The 15,177-nt window shown below is 32.7% G+C and overlaps 1 protein-coding gene and 1 long non-coding RNA gene across 2 annotated transcripts; one reads left to right on the top strand and one right to left on the bottom strand.

The window, feature by feature from the left end:
* Positions 1-6,285: 6,285 nt before the first annotated feature.
* On the bottom strand, positions 6,286-8,743 carry LOC124888595. The gene is made up of 3 exons (XR_007047058.1): positions 8,679-8,743; positions 6,620-8,456; positions 6,286-6,533 (listed from the first exon to the last, which is right to left on the bottom strand). It is a non-coding gene; the product is annotated as an uncharacterized LOC124888595 (long non-coding RNA).
* A 4,480-nt stretch (positions 8,744-13,223) lies between these two features.
* LOC124888594 lies at positions 13,224-14,198 on the top strand. The gene has a single exon (XM_047399330.1). It carries the CDS (start codon positions 13,492-13,494, stop codon positions 13,852-13,854), a length of 363 nt encoding a protein of 120 aa, XP_047255286.1. The 5' UTR covers positions 13,224-13,491; the 3' UTR covers positions 13,855-14,198.
* The last annotated feature ends 979 nt before the right edge of the window (positions 14,199-15,177 follow it).

Below are 15,177 nucleotides of genomic sequence, written 5' to 3'. Positions count from 1 at the left end.
ATAGCCACTTTTAGAATACTAATCAAACTTTAGGGAATTCTTAAAAACTATTTAAATTTTTGCCAATTATAAAAATAACACAACATCAAAATTTTGTTCAACATGCAAAATCTGGTGGACTGTTTCTGATAAGCCCAATTAGATGGGCTTTCATCAGTTGGGCTTATTTGCAATTCTCACACATCCTTATCGTATCTAGTTAATCTGTTTCTATTTTAAATTAATTATACGGAAAAGGCTCAAAAATACCTCTGAACTATCTGAAATAGCTCTAAAATGCCCCTCGTTAGATTTTTGGCTCAAAAATAACCTCCGTTAAATATTTGTCTCAAAAATACTCCTCCCTCTAACGAAATTCGGAAAAAGATAAAAAATACCCCTGAACTATCTGAAATGGGTAAAAAATATCTCTCTGTTAAATATTTGGCTCAAAAATATCCTTTTCCTAAAAGAAATTAAATTATTTCGATTGAATTAAACCCTAACTTTAACTGTTTAACCCTAATACTTTAATTTTTTACATAAAAGTATTTTTTAAATTTTAAAAATAAGATAATGAAAAAAAGTATTTGATTTATAATATAAATTGGTTGAATTTGATTTGAAAAATAAACATACATTTATTCTAAAAAGGAATTTTCACTTTACATCTTTTTAATCTTTAAAGAAATTAACAAAATATAAATTAACGAAATTAATGAAATATAAATTTTCACTTAAAGAAATTAACGAAATAAAACTAAATGATGAACTTTATATAAATTAATGAAATAATCAAAATAATTTAATTTCGTTAAATACCCCTCCGTTAAATAGTTGGCTCAAAAATACCTCTCCCCTTAATAAAATTAAATGATTTCGATTGAATTAAACCCTAACTTTAACATTTCAATCCTAATAATTTAATTTTTTTTACATAAAAGTATTTTTTAATTTTAAAATAAGATAATGAAAAAAAGTATTTGAATTATAATATAAATTGGTTGAATTTGATTTGGAAAATAAACATACATTTATTCTAAAAAGGTATTTCACTTTACATCTTTTTAATCTTTAAAGAAATTAACGAAATAAAAATTAACGAAATATAAATTTTCACTTACAGAAATTACTGAAATATAAATTAAATGATGAACTTTATATAAATTAACGAAACAATCGAAATAATTTATTTCATTAAATACCCCTCTGTTAAATATTTGGCTCAAAAATACCCTCCCCTTAACGAAATTAAATTATTTCAATTGAATTAAAACCCAACTTTAACTTTTTAACCCTAATACTTTAATTTTTTTACATAAAAGTATTTTTTTAATTTTAAAAATAAGATAATGAAAAAAGTATTTGAATTATAATATAAATTGGTTGAATTTGATTTGGAAAATAAACATACATTTATTCTAAAAAGGTATTTTCACTTTACATCTTTTTAATCTTTAAAGAAATTAACGAAATAAAAATTAACGAAATATAAATTTTCACTTAAGGAAGTTAATGAAATATAAATTAAATGATGAACTTTATATAAATTAACGAAATAATCGAAATAATTTAATTTCGTTGAGGGAGGGGTATTTTTGAGCCAAATATTTAATGAATGGGTATTTTTGACCCATTTCAGATAGGGGTATTTTTTATCCTTTTCCGAATTTCGTTAGAGGGAGGGGTACTTTTGAGCCAAATATTTAACGGAGGAGTATTTTTGAGCCAAAATCTAATGAAGGGCATTTTTGAGCTATTTCGGATAGTTCAGAAGTATTTTTGAGTCTTTTCCGTTAATTATATAATATTTCACAGTAATCTCAGGTACATGTGAATACATGTGATTTATCTGAGACCGAACTATGTATGTGGGACACCTTAGCCGTTATCTGACGCCTTAACATGCATCTGCATGTATTTGAACAAATCATGTATCGCGACTATATAACGTATCCGTATCATTTTTTAATGATACGTCAGGTAATAATGAAACCTATGGAAAGGGAGTAATTAGCTCTTACAGTAATGGAATTTATATTGTTTAGCTATTTAATTTTATCATATAATATTCGACATTCATTATCGATTAATTTTTTCAATATAATCATTTGATATTCCATACCACATAAGCATAATGAAAATGATCATCTCTCAGCATATTATTTAGATTATATATTTTTAAACATTTAACTTGTAATCAATATCGACGACGTACACTTATCCTCCCGGCAGGGGTGGAGCCAGCCTTTTGTTTGGGGCTCGGCCGAATTCCTTTTGATGGAAAAATAAACTATTTATACATAATTAAAATTATTTTTTATGTGGTTATAGTAGGTGTTGAACCCCCTTCGACTAAGTTTTCTTTGAATATGGAATCCCCTTAGTTGAAATCCTAAGTTTTCTTTGAATATGAAACCCCCTTCATTGAAATTCTGGCTCCGCCTCTGCTCCCCAGATCTCATTTAATGGGAATATATTGCGTATGTTGTTATTGTTGTTTGTAACTTGTAATCAAATATCGACAAACTTCAGACAAAAACACACACGTAGCACAACGAGTTGATATGTTTAGACCATAGAAATTGTGAGTGAAGAATTTTGCATTGTCATAAAATTGTTGAGCTACTTGCATGATTTTGTATTTATGTTCAAACTTTTTACAATTAAAGACCTTTATGCAACTAACAAAAATTCAAGTCCAAATTCAACGAAAAGGGTTATTGATGGCTTTATGAACTATGGATTAACTAAAAGAGATTCAATTAATTAAGTCTAGAGTTAGGTTTGGTAAATTGACTTGTAGGCTTTGGCAAGCTTAGAGTAATGTCAACTTTACACATACATTTCTAGTCTTTGAATTATCAAGTCTAACTTCAAATTCAAATACTATTTTTGTTTCATTTTTACTTGACTCTCTTTAGAAAAATATTTATTAGGGTTTATTTTAGTAAATTAATTTTATTAATTAAGTTTTGGACTCTAAATTTTGACTAATAGTATTATGTAGTTCTTTAATAATAAGAATTATACTAAAAAAACGATAAATTTCTCTTAATTTGTTAAATGAACAAGTAAAAAGAAAAATCTAGGTCAAACCCATCGATAGCCCCTCAAATTTGTCTCTAAAATTCACTTAGACCCCTAAACTAAGGTTTGTACCTATCAAACCCCTAAACTCCCCAATTTTGTTCCTATTGAGCATTTTTTGCCCACATGGCACTGCGCGTGCTGTGCAACCGCCTGAGGCGCGTGAAAACTAAAAAAATTATCCATGTGGCAAAAGTTAACGTTAAACAACGTTACTTTTGTCATTCCCTTCAAGTTCCCTCTTTTTAACCTAAATTTACTCTTCTTCTTTCTTCATTCTCTCCTCCATAAATGAGTTCTCATCAACTTCTCTCATCTCACTATCAAAGCTATCTCCTAATTTCTCTTAAATTATTTTTTCTCTCATTTTCGATGAGAATGTCGAAAAATTCCGTCAATATTGATGTTCCCGATTTGTGTTACTGTTCCGAATTTTGTCCTTTAAGAACTTCAAAGACTCCTTCAAATCCGGATCGTAGATTTTTTGGATGTAAAGTTCCAAAGGTTTATATCATTTTCACAGATTTTAATTATTATTATTATTGGTATTTTTTTTATTAATCTATTGTTTTTTTATTTTCGAAAAATGGTGGATGTGGACACTTTAGATGGATTGATCCAAAACCTTCAATGTTTGCATCAATATCCTGAGGTAGAATCAAGCTTAATGATTAGGTGAAAAGATGGTGAAAATTCGTGTGATCGATTGAAGCAAAAGCTCAAAGATGTTGAACAAGAGAGGGACATTTTGCGTGAGAAATTGAAAGATAGTGAAGGGAAGTTGATTGCATTGAGGCAAAAACTCAAAAAAGTTAAAACTTGAAAAGGAATGTGCTAAGCTCAAATTGAATAGACTTGTTCTGCTTCTTCTCATTATTCTAAATGTAAAGTGGTTCTTTAACATGGTGTAAGGTGTAGTAGTTAAGTTTGCCTATTGAATAGGCAATTGGATATTGTAATGGTTAGTTTGTAGTAGTTGTTTCGTTAGTTTGTAGTAGTAGTAGTTTGTAGTAGTTGTTTGTTCAGTTTGTAGTTGGCCTAGTTTGTAGCAGTTCTTTGAATGAATTGACATATTTTTGCATGACAATCTCATTGTCAATTGGCTACTTTGTGTCTACTTGTGTAGCTATTGAAGGTATTACCATACAACCTATTTGTAACTACTAAAGGTTATGATAAATATGAACTATATTACAAGTGCAAGCAGCTAGATATCATATTAGCATAGCTCAAGATTGAGCTAAAAACTGCATACATGATGTAAAGGTGTTCAAAAAAGGCCCAATATTGAGCGAAATAGTTCTACTGCAGCATACACCAAAATCATTAATTGTTGCCTAAGAAAAAGTTATTCAAAAACTAGTAACATAATTTGTTCAAAGACATTATCCCTCATTACAGTGCAAATCATTTCTAAATGAACTACTTCTTTGAAGATCCAATTGATGAAGAAGACTTGGAGGTTTCCACTTTTTTTATCTTATTTGCTTTCATTTGTTGCAATTGTGTGCTGGTGACTGCATCTTTTCCATTCCACTTTAGGCCACTAGGTTTAAAACCAATATCTATATTGGTTGGTGAGGCATTCCTTAAATTTATACCTCCATAAAGAACCCTCTCACTTGATGTACCTGGCTGCAAAATTAGATAAAATTGTAAGACACTGAACATTGAAAACTTGAATGAAAACATTAGGGCAAACATTATTATAGGTAAATAATGAGGCAGAAATAAATACATTGTACACGTGGGTTCCAGTTGCTGGATCAGAGTAAACACCAAAACCAGTTGCAGGCCTTTTGTATCCTGTAGCAGCAGCAAATAAGGTAGCATTGTATGACCTCTTGTTGGTCGACAAAGGTGGTACTTTACTGGAAGAAACATTTCTTCCACTTTCAAATGGGGTCCCTCTTGCATTGGCTATTTTTCTTGGCAATCTTCTACCACTCCCTCCTTGACCTCTATCAATTCCTCATTCACCTCCCCTATCAGCACCAAATTGACCACTACCAGAACCACCAACCCTACCAGAACAATCTTTACCTCTACCAGCAGCACCTTGACCTCTACCAGTAGCACCTTGACCTCTACCAGCCACACTTGACACCTTTCATTGAGGTGCTCTTGGCACAGCAGCTATGTCAGCACAGATAGATCCCGATTGACTGGATTGTGTAGTTGCATATGTATGAAAGATGGAGCTTGACCGTGAATAAATGCAACACAATATTTTCAACATTTTTCAATAATAATATTAAGCAGGACAAAAAATAATAAAATTAAGCAGGACAAAAATATTAAGGCACCAGAACATATATAACTTACTCTTGTTGTCTGACTTTGAGTGTAGGCATGTCTTGCCATTGCACTGGTGTCACCACAAATAGAACTTGATTGTGGTGGTGGTGGATTTCATGAAGCTTCAGGATGACAGCTAGGTTGACTACTATTACTATTCCCTATCTCATTCTAACGTACAAACAGAAATATGAAAAGCTAAGAAATATGTTAAATTTACAAACTATTATGAAATTCATTTAAGGCTTACCATTTTGGCACACACAATCTTGTTATGGACAACTTGCTTGCACCTTGAACAAGTGATCTGGACACCTTTTTTCTAAGAATTTGCCCCACTTTTTTGGCTCATCCTTTTCCTTCCTTCTGTTCTTGCCAGGTCTGCCCGGCATCTTTCTTGGTTTTGGAGGTTCAATTGATGGGTTTTTAATTTCCGGCCACATTCTCATATTGGTAATTGGTTGAATGAAATAGCTATAAGACTTAAGAAAGGTTTCTTTCTTATACCAGTGCTCTACATGCTGATCAGAATCTACATTCAAGTAATAATAAGCACAAATGGCATGAGGACAAGGAATACCTCTTAATATCCATAACCTACAATCACAATATTTCTTGTCCAAGTGAACAACAAATGTGTAACCCCCATCCTCAATTTCAAAATCATTAACTCCATTCCATAGAACTCTACACCTATTTGAATATTCCTTGTTAGCTGCTAAAATAGTTCTTGCCATAGGTGCAATGTATGAAATTCATGTTTCTGCAAATTTAATCATATCTACATGTCTATTCATCGGTTGATGTCTGATATCCTCTAACATTGTGATTATGGACTTATGTCTAGCAGCTAAGATCCAAGAATTGAAAGTCTCACACATGTTATTTTCTACAATATCACATTTGGAATGTGTTTTGAAATATGCCCTACACCAAGAAGTAGGAGGATTAATCAGCATGTCCTCAGTTATTTCTTTCTTACCTAGCCTTGACATTACTTGCATCTCCTCTCTAAACTTTACTTCAAAGCTTGCTTTTGCACATCTCCAAAAGTATTTCCTTCTCTCTTCTCCTCTCCAGTGCACATGCCAATTGCTCCAAATATGTCTAGCACACATTCTTCTCTCAGTATTTGGTAGCAGATACATCAAAACAGGAACAAGACCCTGTAATAAGTATTAAGTATTATTAAAATAGGAATATTATTGGAAAATAAAGTCAAGTAATGAGAAAAATAATTAAGTGGTGGTACCTTTTGTTGGTCTGACATTACAGTCAAGCCTTCACCAGTTCCCAGATTTAGATCTGCAATCAGATACCTTATGAACCAGTCCTAGCTATGTTTTGTTTCAGTATCCACAATTGCCCATGCAATAGGATACATTTGGTTGTTGTCATTTTTCCTCATAGCAACCAACAACTCACCCTTACAACTCCTTTGAGAAAGCATCCATCAAAATCAATAATTTCCCTACACCCATCTAACCATCCTTGCTTGAAGGCATGAAAGCACACATAGAAATAAACAAAGAGGTTCTTTCCTGGTCAGTTTCTTTGTCAATTTTTATCCAACAAGAACTTTCAGGATTTGTTCTCTTGATCATATCTGCATAGTCACATAATCTGGCAAATTCCAGCTTCCAATCTCTCATATTCTCCCTCGTAACAATCTGTTTAGCCCTATAACAAATAGTTTTACCTACATAAAGACCCAACACCTCTCTTACTAAACCCTGAATTTCCCAAATCCTAATGTATGGCTGAGGAGCTATTCTGTCCTTGAACTTTCTAGCAACCAGCTTTGAATCACACATCTTGTTCTTGTTTAGAGGTATACATTTGTGAATAAGGTTATAGTTCTTAACAATAAAATCACCTGAATCCCAATCGTAGAAGCAAACAGCAACCAGTTGCAATTAGCTGCAATGTACTTCACCCTTATTCTATGTTTTTCATTAGGTTTTAACTTCACCTACCTTCTATACTCTACAGCATAATCTGCAACAAATTTTCTAAATTGATTTGCACCCGTAAAAATCATTCCAAGCTTCAAACACAGAAAACTCACAATTTTCATTATACCTAGTTTTCTTGCTTCTCCTTCTTCTAGGTAGATCTACTCTTCTAACAACATCTACATCTATCTCTTCACTATCTTCACTCCAATAATCCGAACTATCAATATATTCCTCATCTCCACCCAACTTTCCAGAATATTTGGTAGCCTTACTGTTACCAATATCCCCAAAGCCTCTATCTACACAACTAGCAACTCCCACAGGTACTTCTTTGATTTCAACACCCTTTTTTTTTGTTTTTTTGTTTCTTTCTCTGTTGTTGGCTTTTTTTTCCTTCTTTCTTGTCTAAAAGCCCTCAACTCCTCATCAACATCTGAGCCATCTTCTGAAGGAATATCTCCAAGATCTGAATCACTACTCAAATAATCTGATAACTCACTTGTTAACCTATTAACATCTTCTACATTAATGTCTTCTACATTAGCCTCATCACCTCCTTCTACACCAACATCTTCTAGGTTAATATCTTCTACATCAGCCTCATCACCTTCTTGTACACCAACATCTTCTACATCAGCCTCATCACCTCCTTGTACACCAACATCATCTACATCATCCTCCCTCCCTTCCTCTACTCCAACAGGTTCCCTTTTTATGTTAGCACTATCACCAACACCAACATTTTCTCTTTCTAGGTCTGCACACTCAATAATATCAGGTGCAGGTAAAAATCAGTGGGACCATCAGGGTCAAAAATTGGTTCATCTAAAACATGATAGACATAAAAATCAATAAAGTCCTCATGTTTTAAATCTTTAACTAGTTCATAGAGATGTCTGTCACTTTTAATCAACTTGAATTGATTAGTTACTGCATCTTGATAATCAAACCCCTAACAGCTTCATACCCTAATTCTTTAGTATAAAATAACAATTCTAGTATGGAAAAGTGGTCCTTGTCAATGTACCTTACCTCTGGCACACAACTTGCAACATATGTAGGGACACCCGTATTGAAAAAGGATCCCCCATGGTGCAATTTTGTGAAAATTATCTCCATTTATTACGTCACCTATGACAAAGGGTAAAAATTCAAAGTTACTTAACGGAATGGCCACGGAATATACCCAGAGTACGCATCAATAAGCTAAAAGATACAACTTTTAATGAATGTTAAGTAAGGAGACAGAATATTCCCAAAATCATAGGCATAACAGTGATTTCAAAACCCTAAAAACTACAATATGCTAAAATTCAATAAAATTTAACAAATACAAATCATAAGAACACTTACACCAGGAAGATCTGAGGAAAACCCCCAAATTTGTCCTTCGATTTGAGTGGAAATTTGGTTAATTTAGGGTTATGAAGAGAGAGAGAGTTAACGGGGAGAGAGAGAAAACTTTCGTGGAATGAGATTTATTCCATTTAAAATTAAAATGTATTAAGTATATGTGGAGTTAGTTTATACACGTGGAGGGTTTTAAGTGGAATAACTTTTCACATCAACGGCATTTGGAGACACGCGCATGGAAGCTTATTAGATGTGGGCGAAAAATGCTCAATTGGAACCAAATTGGGGGTGTTTAGGGGTTTAATAGGTACAAGCCTTAGTTTAGGGGTCTAAGTGAATTTTAGGGACAAGTTTGAGGGGTTATCGATGGATTTGGCCAAAAATCCACTTTTTAGTATGTCCAAGTAAAATGTATCGGAGGGTGTAACTCAAATTTTCCAACTAGCCAAACTTGAGATGTGTATATTTGGAATTCTTCGAACTTGTGAGTATTAGTGGAGTCAAAATTTTCATTAAGGGTGTTCAAAATCGAAAGCAGTATACACACAAACTAATCGAAAAGGGTTCAATATCGATTATATATACATAAAAAATAACGACCAAAATTGCAAACGTGACTATATATATGTGCATGCACTTCCAAAGTTCCACCGATACACTAATCTCCATAATTCATATTCAGATACATAAAGTTCGTTAAAGAAGAAAACGTTCTTTCTGTCATAGATTTCTATTATAGAATTGAAAATATAAGATGTATAGTGGAGTAGTTAAAAGATGGATGAATTTCAATGCACTAACAAAGATGCGTTTGGTGTCTGTATTTAAGTCCGATTAAATTCAAAATTATATCAGAAAAGTTTAATTATATTGAGAGGTAAAATGCTACTTAATAAAGACGACTTTATACCCTGAGGACTTAAGTCCGAAACCTCTGAATAAGAACAAAAAAAACTCTGAATAACAACAAAGAAATACTTACTACTCCGATCCATCATAATCACCATTACTTTTTCAATGCACTAATAGAGGTGTGTCCATTGCCTGTATTTAAATCTGACTAAATTCGAAATCAACAACAACATACACCCAGTGTGTTCCCACATAGTGGGGTCTGAGGAGGGTAGAGTGTACGCAGATCATAAAGTAAAGATCGAGGTTGTTTCCGATAAACCCCTAACTAAATTTGAAATTACACTAAAAAAAAAATTCTCGAATTGAGAGGTAAAACGCTACTTAACAAAGGCGACTTGATACTCCGAAGAGCTCGAACAAGTTTCAAACCTCTGAATAAGAATGAAAGAATACTTACACTTCATCATAAATCAAAAAATCCCATATTTTTATTTTTTTTGAAAATTTCAGGAAAATCCGCAGCCGCTACATCCTTCAGATGTGCGCACTGAGTAAACCCCCTGTGCACAGCATGCAAGTAACATCAGGGTTTTTTTAACCATACTAGGCAAGTCCGATGCGACAGGCTCGACTCAAAGGCCTTATCTGGGAATCGATCCCATGTAGCTGTGGTAAGTTTTCAACCCCCGACCAGTAAGCCACACCACAAGGGTGAAAAAAAAAAAAAAACACTGCTTAGTAAAGACAACTTCATATCCAGAGAAACTCAAGTCCGAAATCTCTAAATAAAAACGAAAAAATACTTACCACTCCGTCATAATCATTATTGTTTTTTCAATTGCACTATTTGTGGTGTCATTATGTTACGTATGAGAAAGAAAAGAAGAAGGTTCTGCCGACTTAGATTTAATAATTAAATTATAAGATGTGAATTGTCTGGCATGCCAAAAATAACAACCATTTTTTTGGCCCAACTGTCCACCAAAACACGTGATGTATGAGTGCAATATTCAATCTTCTTCTTTTTAGAGCTTATCCTTGGCCCCTAATGTTGGATTTTTCCTTATTATGTGATCACACATAATTGGTAAGATTTGAATATAGATGTTATCCTACATAAAAGGACATTTAAATTTGGATTTATCAAGTTGGATGAGCACTTTAATTTCCAGTATACATATCCAAGCACCTCAAATAGTATATAGTGTATTTAAAGGAGTAAAAAAAAGCAGTCCAATGTACTAAAGTTGTCGCTATGCGCGGTGTTCGGGAAAGGGCCCCACCACAAGGATTTAGCGTACGCAACCTTACCTTGCATTTCTGTCAGAGACTGTTTCCAAGGCTTAAATCCGTGAGGAAGGACCCCACCATAAGGGTATATCGTATGCAGTCTTACCTTACATTTCTACCAGAGGCTATTTTCAAGACTTGAATGCCGTGACCTCCTGGTCACATGGCAGCAACTTTACCAGTTACTCCAAGGCCCTCCCTTCTAAAGGAGGAGTTAAAATTGCAAATAAAAAAGAAATTAATATTTAAAGAATTTAATTGAAGGGAGTTCAATATTTGAAGAAAATTTAGTCGAAAGGATTCAATACTTACTATAGATATGTGAAAAATATTTTTATTCATGTATGAATGATATATTTTTTCATGGAAGGAGATTTGGATGAACTCCTAGCCAAATGCTGACTCCGCCCCTGACTGTATTGATTGAATACTCTAACCTACGTACAAAATATTCATCTAAATACCTTCAATATTTATGTGTCACATTAATATTGAATGTCTATGAGATACACTAAAAACGAGTTGGCGTCTTTAATTGTTAGTTCAAACCAAGTTGTTAAGGTGTGTATACGTGCACTTTTAAAGTTAAAATGCTTGCTAGCTGCTAATATTTGTTTATGTATTATACATACTATAAGTATTTGATCTTAAAATAAAGAGAATATATTTAATTACAACTAGAATTTTTCATTAAAAGATTAAATATGTAAAGAAGTATACATATGAAGAAGCCAAGAAGGTTAATTTGAGATTTAAAAGTCATATTTTTTTACATCGAACTTAGATTTAATATTACAATAACAATTAAATTCAAAATAAATATTTGTATATATTTGTATGTTTCTATAAACTAGGTCTAAGGGGTCGTTTAATTGAAAACAAGTTATTCCAAAATTATTAATTTCAATAGCTATTTTTGAATAACTTATTTCACAATGTGTATAAAATAACCTTTTCCATCACTGCAATATAGCTATATATTCTTTCACTATTAATCAAAATCATGTGTTCAAGTTTTATATATGATATCAATTTTATTAAAAGCAATTTATCTTCCATAAGAGCCCAAAGTGGAGGACTAGAAACTCCTTCATCATTAATCAAATTCTTCTATTTGAGCTCTCAATATAATATTACTTTATTTTCTTTGGAATATCAGAATAACCGGCAATCGCTATAATTTCTTTCACAACCTCTATTTTTCGGGTGAGCACTCTGTGGTGAGTACTTTATGTGCATTGGGTAAACCCTCCACTCCGTGATAGCCTGCAAATCATACAGAAGATGTAAACCTCATTAGGCAAGTCCTGTGCGACAGATTCGGCTCAGAAGACATTGAGAGGGAATCGAACTCGAGTTATCTGTGCGAATAACCACCCTCCAAATTAACTGAACCTTTCTAAAAAACTGAATATAATATCGTTATTTTACACTTAACGCAAGATATTTTGTACGAGAAAAAATAATTATTCCAAGAAGCCATAGGTGGGTGTGACCCAAATTATAACTGCCAGCCTTTCGATAATAACAAAAAGGAAACCCCATTTGCCTTCTACTGGCACTCAAATGACACAACTTGGCCCCTTGCACCAATGTACAAATCTAACTAGTAATAAATATAATAAATGTACAAATCTAACTAGTAATAAATATAATAAATGTCTTAATTTTTTGGCACTTAATTAAAGTTGTGACCTTACACCCAAATGAATTTGGTAAAACTAAAATATAGGTTGTACAAAAAATATTGTACGCATTTAAGAACAATCTAATTTTAAAATGTTTCATTTTATAATCATATGAATGTATATGACTTATTTTCACACTAAATTGAGATGAAAGGACCAAGGAGAATAATTTTTGGAGATCATAACATATTATATTTCACATTAAATACATTATGTTTTATTACTCTATTAAAAAAATATATATATCATATTATTATGTTGAAAAATAAATTTTTTTAGACCTTTAATTCGTTTTGATGTCCTGTCTTTATGACTACAAAAATGTCATAATTTGTTGATAAGGAACTTCAGATGTTTTTTCATAACAAATAAAATTATGTCATATAAAGTGAATTTTCAAAATAGAATCTGATTCATGATTTAAACTTTACGAATTATGAATTTTTAGATAACAATTTCGAATTCTAATAATTGAGAGTTCTAAAGTTAATTTAGGTACATGTTTAAATTTTAATGAATAAAATAATATTATAATATTTATATTTAAAAAAAAAAGAGATTTTTAATGTCGACAAATGAGACAAAGGAAAGGGTCACATTCAATTCAACTTGAATGTTCATGTACTTTTGCTACACAAGTATCTACTAGTAGTACTTGTTATATGGTCCAAATACTTATCATACTTTTTCCAATACAAAAAGATTACAGAATACTCTCACCCCTCCCCAAAGGTCAATTATCAACTTTTGCACATGATTTTGGGGACTTGCAACTTTCTCTTTCCTCAAATTTGTCACATAATTAATTTTGCACCACTTGCATCACCTCTAATTCTCAACATTTATAAATACCAAGATCTTCCTTCCAATTGTAACAACAAAAAGTTAGTTCATATCAAGAGCAAGGTCCATTAATTCTTTAGATTGATCTTCGAGTACAAAGGCAGAAGGGAGCTTGGCGGCGAGACTCAGTATATAAGATGAAGAGGCAAAGAGGTAGTAAAGTGATGGGAAATAGCTATGAGGAGAAGAAGAGGGCTAAAAGGGTTATGGAGAAACAAAGTGAAGAGGTGAAAATTACACAAGAAGAACAAAGGAAAAATGATGTGAAGGAAGTGGAGTTGATGAGTGAGTCAAATGATAATAATTGGATTATTGATGAATGGCTTTGTTCATGGAGTAATGTTAATGTATTGGATGAGCAAATGTCATGGGGAACATGTTGGTCACCTATTTGGGACATGGAGTTTTTGGGAGAAGCTTATATTAACTTGTACAATGATGTTTTGTGGGATGATGATATTTGGGATTTGAAATCCATCAAGGAAGTTCCAAGTCCATAGAGAAAATTGAAGAGTTGAAGAAACTAGACATGTTTGTATTTTGATCTTTTTTTAAGTTCAATTCTTCTTTTTTATGAGTCAGAGTGATGAAAGACTGAATCTTAGTGGGACGTGGCACGGCCTCGTGATGACTTACATTGCTTAGACTTTTTAAATATGTTATCGTCATATGTGAGTGCGAGATCTTTCAGATGCAAAGGATCTGACACGAATTCAACATATTTTTGAAAAGTTCAAGAAAGATGTGTGACATCAAGGTCACCTGTCAATTACGATATCTAGTCTAAATTTGGTTGTAATAGGTTGAAAATGCACATGTATATATGTACAACTTTTTATGGTTACTCTAACTATGATTAATTAGCAGCAAAATAATCCTTTTTTGTTGATACTCTATTTGATTTCAATTCCAAATTACTAGTGTCAAAGGATTAAAACGTGTTCATAGAATTTCGTCTCTTTGAAATGGCAAGAATCATACGATCGTGCCATCCGATCCTGGGAAGGGTGTACTGGAAACATGCTTGCAGAAGCTAAGTGTAAAGAGGCTCAGGCGACAGAATTCGAGAAAGAGTCGCATCCTTAAAAGGCGTGATTGTAAGCAACTATATGGATGCATACATCAGTTGTTGATTCCATGACTCGATTTACGCTCGTTATAGTTTCTTTTGGACTTCATTCGTTGGTGTACAATTCACAAAATTGATTTTCCATTTTTAGCAATTGCAAGTGTGACAATCAAAGTATAATGGCCACATAATGAGTTGGTAAATGGACCATCGTCACGATAAAAGCAACTCCAAGGGATTAAGTCAAATGTCCATGTTTAGGCTATCATTTAAATTTTCTTTCAATTAACCTTGTGTATAGATTATTGCAATTGAAAATCTTGCATAAGGATAAACACATGTGTAATAATTTCTCATATATTTGTCAATCTCACAAATAAAATATTAGACAATTGTCTAACGTTTTCAACACTTTTCTCATTAAATTTTCAAACATAGCGATTTTTTTTTGTGGAGGGAAGAGTTGTGAAGCTGTGTCGAATCAAAATATCCAACGAGCATTAGTTTTTTCAAAAAAGGAGCTAATCCAGCTGTATCTTCCTGTACGACTAACTTGTTACGATTTCACTCCAGTCACAAGCCTTTACCTCCAACATCCCCCCTTCTTTAGGAGCGGACCCACGTGTCACCGTGAGGGTGCACGTGCACACGGTAACTTTTTTAAAAACTTACCGAATAAGATTAATATAATGGATTGTGCACCCTCAATATCAAATTGTGTCTTGGTGCATTGGTTCTACGCTCAACTCTGCAC

This window comes from Capsicum annuum, chromosome 11 (genome assembly GCF_002878395.1).
Source record: "Capsicum annuum cultivar UCD-10X-F1 chromosome 11, UCD10Xv1.1, whole genome shotgun sequence".
NCBI classification, from domain to species: Eukaryota; Viridiplantae; Streptophyta; class Magnoliopsida; order Solanales; family Solanaceae; genus Capsicum; species Capsicum annuum.
The sequence above is the reverse complement of the archived record's forward strand: the minus strand, read 5'-3'. Positions and strand labels throughout refer to the sequence as shown.

Bases quoted from the DNA above. Each gene is read 5' to 3' on its own strand.
- LOC124888594 (XM_047399330.1), top strand. From the start codon at position 13,492: ATGAAGAGGCAAAGAGGTAGTAAAGTGATGGGAAATAGCTATGAGGAG.